Source organism: Vigna umbellata, chromosome 9 (genome assembly GCF_029865625.1).
Source record: "Vigna umbellata cultivar VRB3 chromosome 9, Vumbellata_1.0, whole genome shotgun sequence".
Classification (NCBI taxonomy): domain Eukaryota; kingdom Viridiplantae; phylum Streptophyta; class Magnoliopsida; order Fabales; family Fabaceae; genus Vigna; species Vigna umbellata.
In genome coordinates this window covers 12,857,193-12,879,617 of record NC_142173.1, presented here as the reverse complement: position 1 = coordinate 12,879,617, position 22,425 = coordinate 12,857,193, and the positions used below count along the sequence as shown (strand labels likewise).

Here is a 22,425-nt window from a genome sequence, read left to right as displayed (position 1 = left end):
TATATATATATATATATATATATATATATTTTTAAATAATATTTTATATTTCTTTGAAATTAAAACTAGATAAAAATTGAAAAAAAATTATAATATATTGATAATTTTATTTAAGCATACAACCTGATGAAAACTTCATTATATATTTATATTATTATTATTATTTTTAAATGGGAATGAGAGAGATGCATCACTCACAATATATCTAAGTTTTAAAAGAAAATTGAAATGAAGCTGTCATTGTGAGAGACTAGGGCCATGTTTAGAAATAGTTCATGAAAATGAAACACTCATAATTCACCTTTTAACAAGCCTACGTAATGGTAATTTTCTGTTTTGGTTTTATTATCTCATATATCAAATTTAAAGGCATGGATTAAAAAGGTTAAAATAAAAAATAAATTATATTTACTGTGAAAATTTACTGATATAACATATGGTTAAAAAAAATTAAAACATCATTGCAAATCATTCAACAAAGTTTTTAACAATTAAGAACATTATAAAAGACACTTTTTTTATGGTTTGTATTTAAGAGAAGAATTTATTTAAACTTTTTACCATTTTGGCAAGTCCATTTTTGTTAACGTATCTTGCATGCCAGATTGATTATTGTCTTTATCCTTCATATTTATTTATTTTTTCTGTGGTGAGAAAAAGAATTGATCTTTAATATTAGAAAAGAGAGAAGTGAAAAGAAAAAGAAAAGCATTTTGACTCCATTATTAGTGTCCAAACTCGTCATCATAACATTTTTGTTCCATTATAAATACACTACCCATTGCAGTCTCTTCTCTCCGTATCTCAAACTCAACACACACAACCTTTGCTCAAACAAAAAACACCAACGTTGTTCTTCCTCTTTCGCTTCTTCTTTTCTCTTCCCATGGAAGGAGGTGTGCCTGAGGCTGATATCTCAGCTTTCAGAGAATGTTTATCTCTTTCATGGAAAAACCCTTACGTTCTTCGCCTTGCTTTCTCTGCTGGAATCGGTGGTCTTCTCTTTGGTTATGACACTGGTAAATAACAGAAAAAGGAAAAAAAAAAATCCAACTTACCATACTCCATTTTTAACCATTTTCTCCTCTCTCTCTCCAAAAAAAAAAACATAAAAAATCTTGTTTTGTTTTTCCAGTTTCGTGTAATGAAACAACCCTTTCCTCTGTTTCTCACCATTCCCACTTTCATCTGCAAGCTTTTCTGAGTTCTAACCACAAAATCACTCATTTATTATGTTGGAAACTGCTGTATATTGCTTCTGGATCATATTAATTATGATAGATTAGTATATTTCAAAAGGGTGCATGAGTTTATTTTTATGATATGATTAATATATTTACATAAGCAGATAATAATATGATTAGTGTTGTTATAATGGTTTGTTTGTAATTGGGTTGATGATTGTAAGTGCAGGAGTTATATCTGGGGCTCTGTTGTATATCAGAGATGAATTCAAAGAAGTGGATAGAAAAACTTGGCTTCAGGTAATATTAATCTTTGATGCAGTTTCAGTCTTTCAATGAATTCAAAATTCTTGTGACTCCAAACCTACTTTCATGGACTTTAATGCCCTTTCTTACATCTTCTCTGTTCTCAGCCACCAACTTGCACAAAAAACAAACTCATCTTTTTCTATGTTTCAAACACTCATACTATTATAATCCACATATTCCATATTTTTACACACATGAGAAATAATAAATATATCTTTTTACATATAATTTTTATTAAAATAGCTTCCTCTTTTCAAGAAATATTCTCAATTTTAAATAAAATAATTATGATGGTCGTAATTAAGAAAAAAAAAGTATTTCGTCATTTATTTTTGGGCAGATTAAAGAGATTAAAACACTAACTAGTTTAGGAAGAAGATGAAAGTTTGTATTTGATAATCACTTGTCGTTTTTACTAATTTTGAGGTAAGTTTTCGTTTTGCCGTATTTAAATTGAAATTTTATTAAAAAGTAAATATTTTTGCCACCAGAGTTAACACAGAAAATCGATCCAGTATTTGGTAGTAAAGTTTTATTTATTTTTTCTATTTTTCATATTTTATTCATAATTTACTGGGAGTGTGAAAACCATGACTTGGTTTCTCAGTGATATATTTTTCTTATTATCTTTAAAGATAAATCTTAACTTAGCACGAATTAAGGGTTTTTTTTCAAGATAATATTATTTAATGTTCGTTCAAGAACTTTTGAATTCCATGATCCCGATTCACGGGATGAGATCCAGTTAATTAAATTAACTATTATTTAATATTATTAAAGTAACCCAGTTTTTTTATTCCCATAATTAACATTGCCCTTGCGTATATCTAAGCCCTGAATTCGGTTAATGCTTGTTTTAAGCTTTATTTGCACATTAAATGAACTGCCGTCATGGATTTGTTCCTTTCACGTTAGGATGCTTTGGAAAATGAACCTACCACAAACCAAATACATGGTCTGTGTTAATCACACTGTAAAATATGAAATAAATGCAATTTATAGTTATAAAAATCTAATTTTAAAATATCATTTTATGATGGGTGATGTTTAATTAATGAAAACCTTTCATTTTTACAACAGTACTCTTTTACTTGATTGATAGAGTAAAATAGAAAAGCAATATTTCTGGAGATGCGTGCGTATGAATAAATGTTTTTTCATATATTATAATACAAAATAATAATAATAATAAATTGAAAAAGGGTATGATCACCTGAAAAGTTGACATGTGTCTCGTGTCACAATCATGTGTTAGCTGAAGAAATGTTCCGTTGGTCCCGTTGGGGTGTTGGCCAACAAAGCAAAATCGAGCACCAGCTACAGCAACCACTGAAAATCCCCCAAATCCATATTCTTAATCCAGCGTAATCAATCATCAAACAGTTAATTAAGAGAAGGAAGTAACTTGTGGTTCACTTTAATTCTAATTTAGTTCCATTCTTTAATTACTACTAAATGGCCTCTTATCTGTGATAAAGGTCAGATTTTTGTAATTTTTTTTTCAATTTTACTTTTTTCATCTAACTGTTTGAGTTCAATTTCATGTAGTATGTGTCAATGAATTGGAATTGTGAGTAAATTACAATTGGGGTGCCACAAATCTGAAACTGTGGTTCTTTGCTGTGAAAGAAATTTATGGTGATGTGTGACTTTTGGTATTCTCATTTTGTGTGAATTGTAAAAAATCTCAGGAAGCCATAGTGAGTACTGCAATTGCTGGAGCAATCATCGGGGCTTCAGTTGGAGGATGGATCAACGATCGATTTGGAAGAAAGAAAGGAATTGTTCTAGCAGATATCCTCTTTTTTGTTGGGTCTGCTATTATGGCTGCTGCGAAAAGCCCAGCTGTTCTCATTGTGGGTCGTGTGTTCGTTGGCATTGGTGTTGGTATGGCTTCAATGGCATCGCCCCTCTACATTTCAGAGGCTTCACCAACCCGAGTAAGAGGAGCCCTTGTGAGTCTCAACAGTTTTCTCATCACTGGAGGACAGTTCCTTTCATACCTCATCAACTTGGCCTTCACCAAGGTGGGAGAAACTGTGCTGTCACTTTTCACTTTCTTACAAATTTTTCAGACATGCCTGATCTATGTTGGTGTTCATTAAATGGTTTTTTTTCATGGATGCGATTCCCCGAGTGTCTCTGAAGCTGTTCTCTAATCAAAATTTATAGTTTAACCACTGAATCCATGGGGTAAAGAGGGTATACTAGGGTGAAACTTTTCTGATACTGATTGAAAAATAGTAATAAACACATATAAGGAAGGGCATCCAAGTTTTTGTCATGTATCTCTCCTTATTGATAGTGTTAGATGGGCATTAGCTATTTAATGTTTACTAGGAAAGAAATTGAACATACATGAGAGAATCCATTTCCATTTGCATACAGAAGGTTGGTTTTAAAATTAAAATGTGGTGGATCATTGAACTTTTCTCTGGGTGTTCTTTTGTTCATCTAGTGTATGGTAAATGAGTTTGTTCATGTTTTTGTCATTCAGGCACCAGGGACATGGAGGTGGATGTTAGGGGTAGCAGCAGCACCAGCTTTGGTTCAAGTTGTATTAATGTTGACACTCCCAGAATCACCTCGTTGGCTGTACCGAAAGGTCGGATCATCATCGTTGATCAATTTTCATTGATACGTGAAACTGTAATTCTTAATTTTTGTTACATTTTTGTTCCCACAGGGTAGGGAAGAGGAGGCAAAAGCAATTCTGAAAAAGATTTACCCGCCTAGCGAAGTTGAAAGTGAAATTCAGGCTTTGAAGGAATCAGTTGATATGGAAATTAAGGAATCATCAGAGAATGTCAGCTTGATCAAACTGTTGAGAACCCCAGCTGTGAGAAGAGGTTTATATGCAGGCATGGGTCTTCTAATCTTCCAGCAGTTTGTGGGGATCAACACTGTGATGTACTACAGCCCCACCATTGTTCAGTTAGCTGGTTTTGCATCTAACAGAACAGCACTGCTTCTGTCACTCATCATAGCTGGTCTGAATGCATTTGGTTCAATTGTGAGTATATACTTTATTGACAAGACTGGGAGGAAAAAGCTTGCTCTGATCAGTTTGTGTGGAGTTGTGTTCTCCCTGGCTATGCTAACTGTCTCTTTTCGAGAAAGTGAAATTCATGCTCCAATGGTGAGTGCCATTGGAACCTCTCAGTTCAACAACACATGTCCTGATTACAAAGCAGCTCTGAACCCTAATGAATGGAGTTGCATGACATGCCTAAAGGCTTCACCGTCTTGTGGTTTTTGTGCTGCCGATGACAAGGTACAAATCCATTCCACCCTTTTTCATTTTGCCAACACCATGTTTCGATTTTGCGGTTCACAAAACTCTTACCAATTACTGGGAGGGAAGGGCTAGAAAACAAGTTATTTCAAGACCACACATAATTCATATGGCTGGATTTTGCATGTCTAGTTATTACTGTCAATTATTGGGAGGGAAAGCAATGAAACAAGTTCTTTCAATTCCAAATGTTGACAATAATTTTGCATTTTATATCCATTGACACCAATTTCTGTTAAACTTGCAGCTTTTACCCGGGGCATGTCTGATCTCCAATGCTATCACAAAGAATTTGTGTGGCAGTGATCATAGGGCATGGTACACTAGGGGGTGTCCTAGCAAATATGGTTGGACCGCCTTAGTAGGCCTTGCTCTTTACATAATTTTCTTCTCACCTGGGATGGGAACTGTTCCATGGGTTGTGAACTCTGAAATCTATCCCTTGAGGTACAGAGGAATCTGTGGAGGAATGGCATCAACAACTGTTTGGATTTCCAACCTCATTGTTTCAGAATCCTTTTTGTCCTTGACAGAAGCTATTGGGACAGCGTGGACATTCATGATGTTTGGAATTGTAGCCGTTGTGGCCATTTTCTTTGTCGTTATATATGTACCTGAGACCAAAGGGGTTCCAATGGAAGAAGTGGAGAAGATGCTGGAACAAAGATCATTGCAGTTTAAGTTTTGGCAGAAGAGATATTCTGGCACTGAGAAGCACTGACTCAAGCAAGAACAAAGAACCTTGTTTGAGTCATGTTTAGTTGTTGTAGCTTTAAATAGTGAATTAAGTGGCTTGTGAAATATGGTATTGACAATGGTTTCTTTGGGTAAGATTTGTGATAGTTAGAATTTTAGCCCTAATGTGTATGTAGTTGATTAGCTGGGTTGCTGAAAATCCTTGTGAGATCCCTAGAGGATTGATATTAAGTTCTTCTTTGTGAACTAATAAAAAATATTAAATTATTATCTATTGCTTTACATTTTCTTGAAACTTATTCAATATAAAGAATTTGATCTTCTAACGTAACCATCTTCTATTTGGCTTCTTTTTTCTTCTTTACACCAGCTAATGGTAACAACACAAGAAAACGTTTGAGAAAGTATTTTTCTGTAGCTTCTTGCAGTCCCTTTGAATTTTGCACTGCTCTGAATTCATATTATGATAAATAGGAGAAAACGTTTTTTTTTATTAAAATTAATACAAGATTCTGGTATTGGTGGAAGTTAAATAATGAAATTCACATAATAAAAATTAATCTGTCGAAAAGTTAATATTAGAAAAAGTGTATATTTTATTAGCATACTCGAATCTGGACAAATTTAAGTTGCAAGTGTATCTTCATGGACAATTCAGTGTGTGGGTCAAATTTAAAGGATTTGATACTTGGTGGGCATCCACCCGTTGGTGATGATTTCTAATGAATTCGTAACTTCAATAACGTATTAAAATTATAAAGCTTGGATTGATGCTAGACAAAAGGAACGCATAGCACAATTATACAAGTCACATAACACGTTTTTTATATTGTGCTCCATTTATTGATTAATGCAAACTAGAAATATAAAAATATGTCCTACTGTATTTTTTGTATTTAATTTATTAGAAAAAGGCATGGGTGATAGTTAGAGCTGGTCCAGTTTACAGGATTTCGTCGTCTTCATGAGTTTGAGTAAAAAAAAAAGTCTATAAGACCAAAAATTTCACATAATTAAAAGTTCACATATCAAATCCCAACAAAAAGCCTTATGGCGCAGGCTAATCTACGAGCCAACTTTTAAAGTAAAAAGTTTATTTCAAAATAAAATATTTAAATGATCTTCATAAAAATATTTAATTCAAATTTAAACTCAAGTAAAGTTAAATAGGACTTTAAGTTAATCTAAGATGTTTCAAGTTGTTTGCCATGAACTAAACAAATCATGTCTAAATTCTGTTAAGATAAATTATGTCTACTTTAAACTTAATTCAAGTTGAGTTAGATCTATCTCATTTAAGTCAATTTGGATTCATGTTAAATCGGGTTGAATCAGATCAAATCAAGTCAAAACTCGTATTAATCCTGAAACATGTCAAGTTCATGTTGAATATTATTAAAAAAGACTTCTAAGAGTATATTGGGCCGAATATAGTTGATTTCGTATTAGATTGAGTTCACTTAATTCACTTTAAGTTAAGTCTAATTAATTTCACAACACATTAAATTAAATTAGGTCTCCTTAAGCTAAATTAGTTAGATACATCTTAATTAAATTATGTCAAATCCAATCCACCTGTAGAATTGAACTAGTCGAATTTAACTTAATTTAACTTAATTAAAATCAAATTGAATCAGATTCACACTGCGTGAATTAAGTAAGTCTAATAAGATAATCAAATTCATTTTCAACCATCAGCTTATAGAGTAGGATGACTATAAAAGGGGTGTGTACTCCTATCATTTATTGGGAGGGAAAGGACAAGAAAACAAGTTATTTCAATTCCAATTGTTGTCAGTAATATACATTTAATTTTACATATTATATTTATTAATAGCGTCCAGAACTATTTGGATTTTCAACCTTACGCTTTCGAATCCCTTTCGTACTAGACAGAAGCCATTGGCACAACATGGACATTGATGATGTTTGGAATTGTGGTTATTGTGTCAATTTTCTTCTGTCATTGGTTTTGTAGCCGAGACCAAAGGATGGAATAATAAGAAGTCTCGTTGTTGAATGAGAAAAACAATGCTTTGAAGTGTGGCTCATATTACTTGAAAACAGCATCACATCATATATTAGCCCCAAAATCAAATACAAAATCCTTATCCAACAAGACAAACCTCATACTGCTTAACCTCCACTCACTAAGTCAAAGAATTAGCAAGTAGCAAACACCTTCATCAAATAATTTCAAAAAATCACATCACACTCACCTATTACGGTATTTAATTATGAAGTTTTTTATGCCATATTATTTCTATTCTAAAATCTTAAAATAATAAATATTTTTAATCGGTTTTTACTGCCTATCAAAAAATAATATATAGATTTTTAATCCTAAACAATAGAATAATGATTTCGTAACTTATTTTCATCTATGTAAGCTTAAATGTACACCAATTTTCTACCAATTACTTGCTATCACCAACCTTACTCTCCAAATTTTCTTTTTATTTTTTTCATCTCTGAAATTTCAGCCGAAGCTCCTTCTACTATTACTAGCTTCTTCCATTTGTGTGCTCTAGTTTATGCATCTATCACAAACAAAAACCTAATAATGATTAATTAACACTGTTCAATTTGCTTTATATATTTAATCCTTAATTTTAAATTCATTAAATCTTAAAAGTACACTATAAGCACTTCTCGGTACACTATATATTTGCTCTTAATTATTTCTGTATGATACAATAGATCACTGCATTCGGTTCATGAGTTTATTCTTTTTGCTACCAGCATTCTTGGTAAAGACCAAATAAATAAATAAATAATCTATAAATATTTACCTTGCATTCCATGAATTATTTATTAGGTTTTATATTTATATATCTTGTTAATTAGGAAACATTTTCATATATATTTTGTATTATATAATTCAGAATATATTTTTAAATTACGTATGAATTTAAATTTGTATAATTTTTAGTATGTTTTCAAATTTTACCATAAAAAAAATATAAAGCACGAACATTTTAAGCTTTTTAACAATTTATGGGAGAAACTGTGAAGTGCAAAAAGTAATTGGCAAAGCTAAAACCCTAAAATGGCCCAACCCAATAATTTGTAGCTTGGGCTGCCTATCTGTGAAACGGAATAGAGAAAGAAACCGAGAGTGGTGGGAACGCAGAGAACTCCAAATACATAACGAAGAACTCAACGCCAACACCCAAACCACACAGAAACTTGATACATAGAGAATCTGAAACAGAGAGCATTGTCTGAGGTCATCGTAGACGGTCGGATGTGATGCAGAAGTAGTTGTCATATGGTTTAAGTACGTTTTCCTTCATTATACATATATGGCTGCAATCCACTTTTGATCTTAGATTAAATGTAGATAATATAGTAGTTTACTTTAATTATGATATGATATTCTTTTCAGGTCTTAATGTCTAAACGATCATGAATAGGTTGTTAGTACCTGTTTAGGCTAGAATAATTTTTGTTTTTTGCTCACTGGGAATCCTTATGTCAAGAATGCATGTCTTGAAAACTTGTTGTACTCGTTTCATTGGTTTTTTCATTCACACTTGCCAATCAACTTTGTCTATGGCTAACGTCATTATTCTTATTTCTAATAACGTCGTAATTATTGCCGCACACCTTTCAATTCAAGTGACCAACTTTCGAGCATGAGAATACTGTTTTTATGTGTGTAATTTCGTATAGTCTTATTGTATGAAATTCTTGAAGTTGGGTACACATTTTCACAAGGGCGTAAATTGTTTGTTGGAAAGTCTTATGGATCAAATTCTGTTTCGAAGACTTTACTTTAACATTCATTGTTATGTGACTGATATATTTGATGTTTTTGATTAACATAGACGTGCTTTTTTCTTCTTTGGGAAATTTAATTTGTAGTAATATGCCATTACCACCCTAAATTGACTTCTTTATGTGGTCAATTATTTCAGCAATAATTACAGTTATACTCACGCAGCAATAATTCCAGGAAAAATACACCAATTTTAAGAAAATGTTTATTTAGGTAATTTACAGATTATAATTTGTACATAATGATATACGGATCTGACCTATGGATTTTGATCTGTGTGTACTCAGTTACTTACGGATTTAGACTGTACGTAATTACATATGCCTAGTTTTATATCTGTTGCAAGAATGGCTGTCGAGGGAGACAATTTAATAGTTCAGGTTCATCGAAAATCAAGTTTATCATTTATTTGAGCACAAGAAGATTTGAAATTTAAGGAGTATTAAGATAGTCTTGGTGCATGAATACAAAGAAAGCAACTGAAAAAGCTACAGCATAATCTCAATAGTGACTTTATTATCTATATCCTCCACTGATCCAATCAAAACCCTCCAATTATCATTCACTATTCTTGTGTAATATCTAATCTAATCTAATCTGCATGTTCTTTTTTCTTAAGCAACCTAATTAATCTCTTATACTTATGGTTACTAAATACCAGATATTGTTGATGAAGAGGGACTTCAACAGGTTATATTTGATAGATAAACTACTGTTACGGAATATGAAAGTGGAAGAGGTGAATCAATGTCAGATTCAAGAGTGGTATCCAAAGTTAAATATATGCCCTATGTCTAGACTCAATTTCAAGGTCCAAATTCATGCACACAGAAACAAACATAGGCAACAATGTTATCTCAAAATCTATGCTCTATATTTAGACTCGCAATTTCAAGGTCCAAATTCATGCACACAGCAACAAACATAGGCAACAATGTTATCTCGAAATCACATCTTTTGGCCCCGGAGACCCAAGATTCTCTCACAACCCATTTGGAATATTTGTTCCGGGCTTGTTCAGATGCTTCTTTGCTTCAACAAGTTAGACAAGTCCACACTCAAGTCGTTGTTGGTGGTATGAATGATATTTGCTCACTGAGTTCCAGAATTTTGGGCCTGTATGTTCTTTGTGTTAGAATCAAGGATGCAGGAAACTTGTTCTTCAGGCTTGAACTGTGCCACGCTCTTCCCTGGAATTGGATGATAAGAGGGCTTTACATGTTGGAGTGGTTTGATTTTGCTTTGTTGTTTTACTTCAAGATGTTGGGTAGTAAAGTTTCACCTGACAAATACACATTCCCTTATGTGATTAAAGCTTGTGGTGGTTTGAATAATGTGCCGTTGTGTATGGTGATTCATAACATGGCTCGATTGATGGGATTTCATGTGGACTTGTTTGTCGGTAGTGCTTTGATCAAGTTGTATGCAGACAATGGTTATATTCATGATGCACGACTTGTGTTTGATGAATTGCCCCAGAGAGACACCATTTTGTGGAATGTGATGCTTCATGGTTATGTGAAAATTGGAGATTTTGAAAATGCAATAGGGACTTTTCGTGACATGAGGACCTCTTATAGTAGGCCTAATTCAGTGACATATACTTGTATTTTGTCTATATGTGCTATGAAAGGGAAATTTTGTGTTGGTACTCAGCTTCATGGTCTTGTTATTGGTAGTGGATTTGAGTTTGATCCTCAGGTAGCAAATACACTTGTTGCCATGTATTCAAAATGCGGGAACCTTTTAGATGCTCACAAGTTATTTAATACAATGTCACAAACTGATATAGTAAGTTGGAACGGATTGATGGCTGGATATGTACAAAATGGATTTTCAGATGAGGCTGCACCTTTGTTTAATGCAATGATCTCTGCTGGTGTCAAACCAGATGCGGTCACTTTTGCAAGTTTCCTTCCTTCTCTCCTTAAAACTGGGAGTCTTAACATTGTAAGGAAGTTCATGGTTACATAGTGCGACATAGGGTGCCTTTTGATGTCTATTTGAAGAGTGCTCTTATTGACATATACTTCAAGGGTGGAGATGTAAAGATGGCATTCAAGATTTTCCAGCTGAATACTTTGGTTGATGTTGCGGTTTGCACAGCTATGATATCAGGTTATGTACTTAATGGGCTGAATACGGATGCTATAAACATTTTCCGGTGGTTAATTAAAAAAGGAATGGTTCCTAATTGCCTAACCATGGCTAGTGTTCTGCCAGCTTGTGCTGCAATGGCTGCTATAAAATTAGGCAAGGAGTTGCATTGTGATATTCTAAAGAAACGACTAGAGAATATAGTTAATGTGGGATCTGCCATAACAGATATGTATGCAAAATGCGGAAGAGTGGATCTTGCGTATGAATTTTTTAGAAGAATGTCCCAAAGAGATAGTGTATGTTGGAACTCAATGCTTTCAAGCTTCTCACAGAATGGAAAACCAGAAATGGCCATTGATCTCTTCCGCCAAATGGGAATTAGTGGAGCCAAGTATGATACTGTGAGCCTATCATCTGCTCTCTCTGCTGCTTCAAATTTACCGGCACTCTATTATGGGAAAGAGATGCATGCCTATGTTATAAGAAATGCATTTAGTTTTGACACTTTTGTTGCAAGTGCACTGATAGATATGTATTCTAAATGTGGAAAACTAGCTTTGGCTAGATGTGTGTTTGACTTGATGGACGGGAAGAATGAAGTGTCATGGAACAGCATCATTGCTGCCTATGGAAACCATGGTTTCCCTAGAGAATGCCTTGACCTATTCCATGAGATGTTAGGAGCTGGGATTCACCCTGACCATGTTACTTTTCTTGTCATACTTTCTGCTTGTGGCCATGCAGGCTTAGTTGATGAAGGCATACACTACTTTCGTCGCATGACTACAGAATATGGTATCAGTGCTAGGATGGAGCACTATGCATGCATGGTAGATTTGTATGGTCGTGCTGGCCGTTTGCATGAAGCATTTGATACTATGAAGAGCATGCCATTCACTCCGGATGCTGGTGTTTGGGGGACATTGCTAGGAGCTTGCCGACTCCATGGCAATGTGGACTTGGCTAAACTAGCTTCAAGACATCTTGTAGACCTGGACCCAAAGAATTCTGGATACTATGTATTGCTTTCTAATGTACATGCGGATGCTGGTGAGTGGGCAAGTGTTCTTAAAATTAGAAGTTTAATGAAGGAGAAAGGAGTTCAGAAGATACCTGGATATAGTTGGATTGATGTTAATGGGGGAACCCATATGTTTTCTGCTGCTGATGGAAATCACCCAAAATCTGTTGAGATCTATTTGATTCTGAAGAGTCTCCTTCCTGAGCTGAGAAAACAGGGTTATGTTCCTCAACCATACCTTCCATTGCACCCTCAAATCATGGGCAGGCATTGAAACAAGAATGATTGATTTCTTTCGTATTCTCAGTAATAATCATAGCAAATACTTGATGCAACTCATCATTTTAACATAACTTCTATCCAAACGTATGAGTATGCTTTAAGTTATCTCTTAAGCAAGTTATTACGTTAGAATTATTCTTCGAAGGTATATTTCCAATAGTCTCACCTGAATCTAGTATTTACTTGAGAATTGTACCCACATGGTTTGTGAGCTTCATGATTGGCTAAATTATTTCAATCATTCTTGTTACTTCTACCTTCCTCTGTAACCCACATTGATGACTTGTCGAACATAATTCTCCTTCTTCTCTTTTAATTTTTCTTTTTGTTGAATTTATGCACTCCAATCTCTTGTCCCATTTACCATAACAGAAATTTTTGTTATGTTCAGGTATAAGTAGATTCATATCGAAGTCTTGGAAATTTTGTTGACTTTGGTTTGGCTGTTGTACTTGTATGTCCTTGCAATGTATCTTAGGGCATGCGGTGATGGGAGAATTATCAGCGGTATATTCTTCTTTTAGTTAAAGTGTGCAAAATGCAGGAAATGAAAAGATCAGCAATAACTGTAAGGGCTCTTAATAGAAAAAAATAAGGCCACTGTTTATCATTATTTGAAATTGAGCAAGGAGGGATTTTGCTCTTTCATTCTGCTCCTAAAAACTGTATTGAATAGCTTACAATTACAACGTGTAGAACAAAGTATGCCTTCCTGTCTTCTCCATTTTCCTCCAACCGAACAGTTTGCAACTATTATTATCAAAACAAGCTGTTAGTTGTGTTAATCAGCTATACCTTAGTTTGACAAACCTTTGTTACCTTCTAAGATATGCTTTATATTTTGCTTAGGTTGGAACACATTTTCTTACATTAATTTATATTATTTGTTGTAGTTGATGGAGAGGAAGTGACATCAACAGTATATAAATTCTGCATCTATTTTGGTGATGAAGCATTTCATAAACAAGCCAAACAAGAAATTGAGCACAACTAACGTGGCTTATCATATTTGTCCTTTAAGAGGTAATTTTCCTTAAGTCCAAACCTCTATTTAATTCTATCTCAACTCAACAATATGCGTGCAGTTTTATCTCTGCTGCAAGGAGCGTTGTCTAGGTAGGGAGACAGTTTAATAGTTCATATTTATTGAAAATCTAGTTTACCACTTATTCTTGGACAAGTTATGAAATTTAAGGAGTATTAAGATAGTCTTGGTGTATGAATACAAAGAAAGCAACTGAAAAAGCTAAGCATAATCTCAATGCAGTGCTTCTATCCTATATTTACTTAGATTTTCCTGCCTTGTCAATGGTGACTTTATTATCTATATCCTCCACTGGTCCAATCAAAACCCTCCAATTATCATTCATTGTTCTTATCTAACGTCTAATCTAATCTAATCTGCCTGTTCTATTTTCTTAAGCCACCCAATTGGTCTCTTATACTTGGTTACGGAATACCAGATACCGATTGTTAAAGAACAGGGACTTCAACAGGTTATAGTTAGTAGAGAAACACTGTTACAGAATATTAAAGTGGAAGAGGTGAATTGATGTCATATTCAAGAGTGGTATCCAAAGTTCAAATCTGTATCCATCAAGACATTAATTCATCAACTTCCCGAGTCATTTATTCAGTACCTTCTTGATGACTCAGGGCCCTTCCTGTTACCTGTTTCTGTCTTAAATGAAGATGCATTACCCAATAGAATTCATAATCCATATGTGGAAGAAGATTTTAAGGTTTCAGAGGGATCTAGAGATGAAGCAGAAAGTTTTCAACCACCTTCTTTTCCAGAACTAGAATTGAAAATTAAGGAATCCATTGTGTACCTTAGGGGTGCAGTCTTTCCCAAGCTTAATTGGAGTGCCCCAAAAGATTCAGCTTGGATAAGTACTGTTGGTACCCTTCGGTGCACCAGTTTCAGTGACATTGCACTTTTATTTTGAGCATCTGACTCATTGGTCCATGACTTGTGCCATGCGTATGATTCATGCCAGGATAAATCTTCAGCCAGGCCCCATAATTTCTTTCTTGCACTCTGTAATGGTATCCATCTCTTCAGCCAGACATGGAATTTGATGTTTCGTACGAAATCATAAGTTAATTGGAATTTCTCAACGAGAGGTTATTACTTTTTATTTATGTTTTACTTGAAAAGAAGAAGGATTTCCTTTCATTGATACTAGCTTTTTTAACAATCATGTGAGGGCTAAATTTGAGTCAGAAAACTACACATTGGATGTTTATATAACAAAGGATGAGAGAGTGAAGGTTATAGATTTCAACCCTTGGGGTGCCTTTAAATTGCCCTTGTTGTTTGCATGGGATGAATTAGAGCAAATTTATACTAGAGGAAATGATGTGGAGTTTAGAATTGTGGAAGATCGTTGCGCTGTTTGGCAAGGACTGCAAACAGCTGTTTTTTTTATTACTTGGATACCAGTCCGGGAAGTGGTTGGGAACAATTTCTAAGGACTGCAGATGAAGAGTTAAGACAACAATATACAGAAGCTGATGCATGACAATTATCTGCTGTTTCTCTAAATTATTACTTGATGTAGCAAGTAAAAAAGTAGCTTTTGAATGTGTATTTTGAGTTTCTTGACAAAGGGGAAAACCCGTGTTTGAAAGCATTACCTCACAGAGGATGAAGATTTCTTGTTTAACAGAAACCTCTTAGTCTTTATGGTTGTTAAGTTTTTTTGTGGAACTTCAAACATCAGATATTCTTAATTAAAGTTTTTATGTTAGTCATTGTATGCTGCTACCAATTTCAGGCCTTCGGATAATTTAAGTGTTGAAACTGACGTGACAATTGTGTACTATAGTATCATTTACTTATTTTCAATAATATACTAACTAAACTTTGAGGAAGTTTTGTGGGTAACACTGGAAATACAACATCAAATCATTGTCCCATGTAAGAACGTGTGTTACGATTGTGTTGGCACCAAGTGTTAGGAGCTCAAGTTCAGTAAGCTTGTGGTTCTTAGATTTATGCATATGAAAAAAAAACACTGTTGGTAGGCGTCCTTTCATGTCTGAGCATATACTAAAGAAATTTGTTTTTTAAACTAAAAAATAAGTGCACCATACCAGCTATCAACTTCAATATTATGTTTTACCAATTATTTTCCAGGTTAATTTGTATTTGTTTTAGTTCTGGAGGCATACACTTCCAGTTAACATGAATTAAAGATGCAAATCTTCTTTTCACCTTTAGACTTTGTTCACTTGAATAGATTTGAAGGAGAGTGATTGAATGAATTTGAGAGGATTTGAAGGTAAACTTTTTGTTATTTATTTGAGTGAATTTTTGAGGTAAGTGAAAGTGAATTTGGAAACAAATTTTTTTAATTTGTCACATCAATCAAATCATATACTAATTCTTACAAATTTTACTTCCAAATTCACTCTTATTTACCTCCAAAATCCACTCAAATAAACAACAAAAAATTTATCTTCAAATCCATTCAATCACTCTCCCATAAATTCATTCAAGTAAACAAGTCATTAGTGATTAGTGATCTGATTTTTATTGACTATGAGGATGAGTTCTTGCATTGTATTGCCGTTGAAATTATAAAGCAACATGAAAGTTAAAGTTTGTAGAGTTTAAATTTGTTGCACTCTACAAGTGGATGGATAGTGTATTTACTGTCTGAATTCTATAAAATTAAAAAGCGTATGTAGGTTCAACTATACCCTTTTTGTTCTGCATCTTACCAAATATTTCTAAAACATTTTTAAGTTCTATTGAATGCCTCCCATAGATAGGTAAACCTATTTTATTTTTCATAGTGAAATAAAAATGTAAAACTTTGTTTTTTCTTTTAAATGTAATGATTATCTCTCTTAGTTGTGGGTTCTTTTACGTTGTTATCACGTTTGTATCGAAGGGAATGCTTGTGAATTTCATGACAGTTACATTTTGCTGTGTTTAGAAGGGAGAGGATAAGATGAAGATGAAGTTAAGCTTGAGAAAGAAGAAAGAGTGAAGTGAAAATAAAGTACATGACTAATTGATTACAGATGCATGATGCATGAGACTTTGAAGGTGTTTAAAGTGCACCAATGTTCTTGAGACCAAGAACAACCCCAACTCCAATGATGTGGCCGACAGCACCACAGGCCAAGGTGTCTGCAAGAGTGAACCCAGCAGGGTCACCAGTCTGCAAGCCTGAGTCCCTCACCTCCAGCTTTAGCCCTGCAGTGGCTTTCCTGTTCGCTGATGGAGCCAATCCAAACCTTCCAGCAAACAGCATCAGGCTTGTAGAAGCCACCATAATCTGTTCAACATTTCAACAATCTCAGCTATCATATTAAGAACAATCCTATAAACAATATTCTCTCTCACTTCTTTTTCATTGCATATTGAACAAGAAACGGTATGATTGTTAGCACCATTCTGCAGACCCACCAAGCAATTCACATGATTGAGGCATGTATTAACAAGAATTTCTTATGTACCCTTCGGAAAACTGAGCTGTTATCTATTAAGCTATGCTTTGTAATGTACTCCAATGAAACAACAAAATTTAGAAATGAGTGAAATTCATAAGATCCTACCAGATTAGTGGATGAACCAATGTAGTCACATCGAACTCCCAAACCACCCTTCCCCTTGCGCCTCATGGGTTGGACAGCAACCTGTCAACAAAAACATACCCAGTTATCATAATCACAATACAATTGAAACTAAAGTTCAAATTCTCTATTCAGTTCTTTTTTACTGTCTCCTTACTGATTTTTTAAAATAACGTTGATATATTAAAAAGGTTTAATATATTTTAAAACATCAAAATTAATATCCATAAATGTATTTTGAAAACTAAGCAGAGAAACAACAATAAAAGCTCAGCTGAAAATCTATATTATATGAGCAGAAACAACAAGATCATGTGCAATCTGTGTCTAACATATATCTAAACTAAAAAAAAGATGGTAAATTTGTAAATATAAAATGTGCTGACCAAGTTCTGCACAGGGGCAGCTGAGAATTGGGGTCTGAGACCAGTGAATTGGGGGAGAGTGGTCATTGCAGTGGTTGCCATTTGTTAAAACTAAGAAGAGGAAAATGAAAATATGTTTGGTTTCTTCTCTCTGAGTCTCCCTTTTCTTGAAATGTTTTGTGGGTTTCTTCTGTGACTGTGATGTATCTAATGGCAGCCACATGAGGAATTTGTGGCCTCAAAAGGCCAAATTGAGATGGCCAAAGATTCGTTAGTCCGATGTGGCATTATATGATTTGGAGGAATGGATAATGGATAATGTCTTAACAGCCACGATGTAACACCCTCTTTTTAGCATAATATAATTATTTATTTATATTATTTAATTAGATTTATAATACAAAATAAAAATATTTTATAAAAATAAAATTAAGTTAAGTTTATATTGGAAAGAGAAAAAAAGTTAACATTAAGTTGAGTGTATAGTCATTTATTCTTTTTTTTTTCATTTATATTTATTGAGTTTGTGATGTTCGATAAAAATTGGATTAAATTATAGAATATTTAGTCCATATATTTTATATAATTAGTGATTTCATTCAACAATAATGTCTCAAACTAAGGTCATTTTAAGGAGTAAAGGTCAACTATGGGAATTACATTAAATTTATTTTTTCTTCCTTATTTCAGGATAATAGATAATTGGAATAGATTTTGAAACCAACAAATATATAGAATGAGACAGTTTAATACTAGAATAGTTAAGAAAGTTGAATCGCCGTTGTGTTATAAAAGTTTATATGATAATATTAGGAATGTTCCCAACCTAACTCATAAAAAAAAATTAAACGCGATCCAAAAAATTGATAATCAATTAAAATAAATTTGTTTGGATTGATTTGGATCTTTCTTTTCTAGAATCTTGACAGTTTAAAACTGATCCAATGTGTCTCACTTGGTTCATACTTGCAAATTTGTGGCAGAAGAGTAATAAAAATGTTATGTTTGACAAATGAATGAGTTGGAATGAGAGCTATCCTTGTAATGTGAAGCTCATTATTAATCTTGAGGGAGAAAATTCAAAAGGACTGATTTTGAATTCTGTACCCATGAATGCAAGTTTGTTATACATATAAGTGATAGTTATCCAATGATTTTAATTTCTCGAAAATCTAAAGATGGAGAGGTACATTTCCAAAAATAATTTTTAGCTTAATTTTCCAAATAAACATGCTTTGAAAAACTAACTTACCAACTCAAAATAAATATTTTGCCAAAATTGCATGCTATATTACTTGTATTAAACTTAATATAATAACAAATTAAATATTTCAATAAAATAATACATGACCTTTTGATTTTAAAGCTAATATAAATACTCACCAAACAAAATAAAATCATTCATATAATTAATAATTATTAAGAATAATTATCATATATAAAAAAAAAAATCTACAAAGGTTTGCCTAGAGTAACTCGATTCTCCTCTTTAACTATCATCTAAAATTATTGATGAAATTTTTGTAACAAAATTCAATAAATAGCATGTGAAAATAAAAGGTTAAAATGCGAATTACTTTTAAGTTTAATATGATAAGGAAAACACAACTAACCCAACTAAGTACTGATTTGGATTTCATATTATAGGTAAATTTTAAGCAACCCATCAACGTCTAGGCTTCATGCATAAGGAATATTCTTGGTGGAAGTTGTTTCTACAAGAAAAATGATAACATGCAATCCAAATGTCTAAAAGTGAGGTCGATTCTTGCACTGATGATTGACATGGTTTTTGGTATGTTAACAAAGCATCAAGACGTTTTTTTTTTGCCTATACTCTTTCTTCACATGAGATATAATCCAATCTCTGGCTGACTTGAAATGAAACCACCAAAACCAAACACTGATTTTAGCTCCATACAGATAGCTATACAAGAAGCTTCGAGGCCGCGATCCATTTGCGACATGTATGCAGGCAAACCACAATCTTACAGCCTGCATGTCACCTTATCATCAGGAAACCATAGTGTGTACATCTCTACAATCCCTGCATCTCCAACACGCTGTTCAAACCACCACTCACCAGTAAGATCAGTGATAACTCGCATTTGCCATTAATTTTTTGCTAATAAGCAGGGAAGAGGCAAAAGACAAGGCTAGGCCATACTAAGGAATATCCGATGAACTTTGTTTCCAGATACTTGTCATGCAGAGAGGAAGAAGAAGGCATCAAATATCTGCCTTCTGTATTCACTTTCTTCTGCTATAATATATTCCACTGCCAGAATAGTTATGATGTCGATGTCTTGATCCACTACCCCTGCCACTGTTTCCTTCCAAAGTGCTACCACGGCCACCAGTCTTGTTACCTACACTCTGCATCCAGTTTGCTGGCTGGGTCCCTAATCCATTAAGCTCCTCCTCTTCTCTGTCATTATACTCCAAAACAAGCCTCTTGATGTCTTCTTTCTCTTGAAGCTCGGCTGCTTCTTTCTGTTTTGTACTCTGCACCAGTGAGGAATTCCGAGGGATGAACATCTGCTTTGTTTGCTGCTTGTTTCCACGCTTCACAAGAACTCTCACCTGAACCTCTTTGTTTCCACCAGTATCCTTGTCCAATTCCTCATCACCACTTTCCCCACTAACTCCCCTCCCGTGGTGATCCTTGGTTGATCCCTCAAAGACATTCATTGGAATCATCATGTTCAATGTAGGACGACCCCGTAGTTCTTGCCTTCTTTGTTCCATACTCTCCTACAGAACATATGAAGCAATTACTTTGAAAAGTTAGAAATACCCAGACATAGCTAAACAAGACAGAATATATTTGAAATTACAAAAGATTTTTGAAATTTAGGGATTGGATGGAAAAGAGCTAAGAGAAGACAGAATATATTTGAAAGAATAAAATCTCCAAATAATTGAGATATAAAAGCGCAAATCAGTTCACAGGTCTCCCACCTAGTCAAACCATGAAAGGTTTGAGACTTACCCCCAACAAGTGATGAGGCTATTTCCAAAAATTGAACATGTGACTTCTAAGTCAAAAAGTAGTGACATTACTGTTGTGCCAAAGCCCATTCTCATTGTGATATATTATAAAAAACAAATAAAAACTCATTGTACAAGTGCAGCTCAACAAGTTAGCATGGACCAGCTCAATAATTAAGATAGTCTACTAATGAAGTTATAATCGTAATCTAATATCCAAACAAATATGAATAGAATCATCTATCTGTTGTCTCCAGTTTTCCTTTTCCCATTCTTTTTAATTCCAGATGATGTTCAATTAGAGGAAATTAGATTTAGTTTTTCTTTATCATAATGGCATAACAGTAGAAGTCCTGGGAAAAAAATTTAAATTCACAAAGAAAGCATCAAACTTTTGCAGAAATGTAGAAGGAGCAAGCAAATACAATAAATTATGCAAATACTTGCCTGCACTACAGCCTTGAGCTCCTGATCGAAATCAGCCTCTTCCAGAGGGTCCACCTCCGTCACTTTTTGTCTCACATGCACTTCATCCTCCTCATCGGTAGCAGGTCCAGGCCCATCATCGTCATCATCTTCATCATCCTCAGTTTCACAGCCATCATCATGATTCTCTTCATCCAACTCTTCATCATCATGACCCTCTACATCAATTGTGTCACTCCCTGAATCAGTCTCACTGTCATTAACATCATCTTGCACTCCATTTTCCTCCGTACCATTATCAATTCTCTGTCCATTGCCAACCACAGTAGTAGTGGAAGTGGTCCTACTTGAAGACTTCTCATTGTCAGAATGTTTTTCACCACTAGCCTTATCAGCAGAAACTATCCGATCATGTTCCTCAAGTTCTACTAGAGCTGCATTCACTTCTTCAATAGAAGTGTAACGAGCCATATTGGGTCGTAAGTCCGCAAACAGATCCTGCACACAACAGATAATGAATAAAAACATTAAATTCAAGACAACAAAGATACATATACCATTTATCATGGCAAAATAAGACTACCTCTGTCCCAAAATGACTGCAGTTTAAGGTTTTTTCACATAAATTAAGAATATAAGCGTTACTCGAAACATTTTTACTAAAATAATCTCATTCTCTCATCTCAATAAATGCATTGCTTTTATTTGCTGCAAATAGAAACATCAATATAATTTATAAGTGGACAAATTATGAAGAAAATAATTACTTCGTTGAAAATCAAGAGTTTACCAATTTGGAATTCAGGTTAAAGCCTACGGGGGTAGCACAACATGCTAGTTATATAAACAAATCTGGTTGATACTAAGTTCTCCTTCAAAAGGTATTCCAGTGTGGTCATGCGAGCAGATGATGTTAGTGACCATTAAAAGCAAGAATAAACAAGAAAACCAATATACCTTTTACCAAACAAGAATAAAGAACAATTAGTTATCCGAAAGTGTCAAATCAAAATAATAATAAAATTCAAGAAAGCAGCTAGGAAATTCTAAAGCTACTAAATCTTCTGCTCGTCAAAATTCTAAATATCCAGATGTTAGCTGCAATTGCCAAATAATGACATATAAGGCCACTAAAACAAATACATATCTATAGCATTAGTAGCCCAGCATTTACGGAAGAAAACAAAAAACTATAGCTAAATCAAAATCAATAAACAAACAAATTAGCATATTAACCACACCCAAATAATGAAATACAATTAAGAAAAGGGCTATCTGACTGACCTGTAAGTCAAATTCAATGTCCAGAGGTAGTGCTCCTTTGCTTAAAATATACCTCTGGAAGTGTATTAGGAACCGATCAAGTTTCCTCTTAGAAGAGCCAC

At 33.9% G+C, this 22,425-nt stretch overlaps 3 protein-coding genes and 2 pseudogenes across 3 annotated transcripts; 3 read left to right on the top strand and 2 right to left on the bottom strand.

The window, feature by feature from the left end:
* The first annotated feature begins 791 nt into the window (after positions 1-791).
* Positions 792-5,756, top strand: LOC124831867 (putative inositol transporter 2). Its single transcript, XM_047305960.2, has 6 exons — positions 792-1,019; positions 1,414-1,484; positions 3,185-3,520; positions 3,991-4,098; positions 4,180-4,767; positions 5,036-5,756. Exons 1-6 carry the CDS (start codon positions 887-889, stop codon positions 5,507-5,509), a joined length of 1,710 nt encoding a protein of 569 aa, XP_047161916.1. The 5' UTR covers positions 792-886; the 3' UTR covers positions 5,510-5,756.
* Positions 5,757-8,603: 2,847 nt separating this feature from the next.
* LOC148192608 (pentatricopeptide repeat-containing protein At4g21300 pseudogene) lies at positions 8,604-13,027 on the top strand (annotated as a pseudogene).
* A 1,041-nt stretch (positions 13,028-14,068) lies between these two features.
* On the top strand, positions 14,069-15,430 carry LOC124831866 (uncharacterized; annotated as a pseudogene).
* Positions 15,431-16,642: 1,212 nt separating this feature from the next.
* LOC124831864 (photosystem I reaction center subunit psaK, chloroplastic) lies at positions 16,643-17,809 on the bottom strand. The gene is made up of 3 exons (XM_047305959.2): positions 17,645-17,809; positions 17,241-17,321; positions 16,643-16,960 (listed from the first exon to the last, which is right to left on the bottom strand). Exons 1-3 carry the CDS (start codon positions 17,723-17,725, stop codon positions 16,733-16,735), a joined length of 390 nt encoding a protein of 129 aa, XP_047161915.1. The 5' UTR covers positions 17,726-17,809; the 3' UTR covers positions 16,643-16,732.
* Positions 17,810-19,232: 1,423 nt separating this feature from the next.
* LOC148192607 (regulator of nonsense transcripts UPF2-like) lies at positions 19,233-22,419 on the bottom strand. The gene is made up of 3 exons (XM_088098062.1): positions 22,325-22,419; positions 21,062-21,538; positions 19,233-20,377 (listed from the first exon to the last, which is right to left on the bottom strand). The coding sequence occupies exons 2-3, from the start codon at positions 21,509-21,511 to the stop codon at positions 19,874-19,876; spliced, it is 954 nt and encodes a 317-aa protein (XP_087954188.1). The 5' UTR covers positions 21,512-21,538; positions 22,325-22,419; the 3' UTR covers positions 19,233-19,873.
* Between the last annotated feature and the right edge of the window lie 6 nt (positions 22,420-22,425).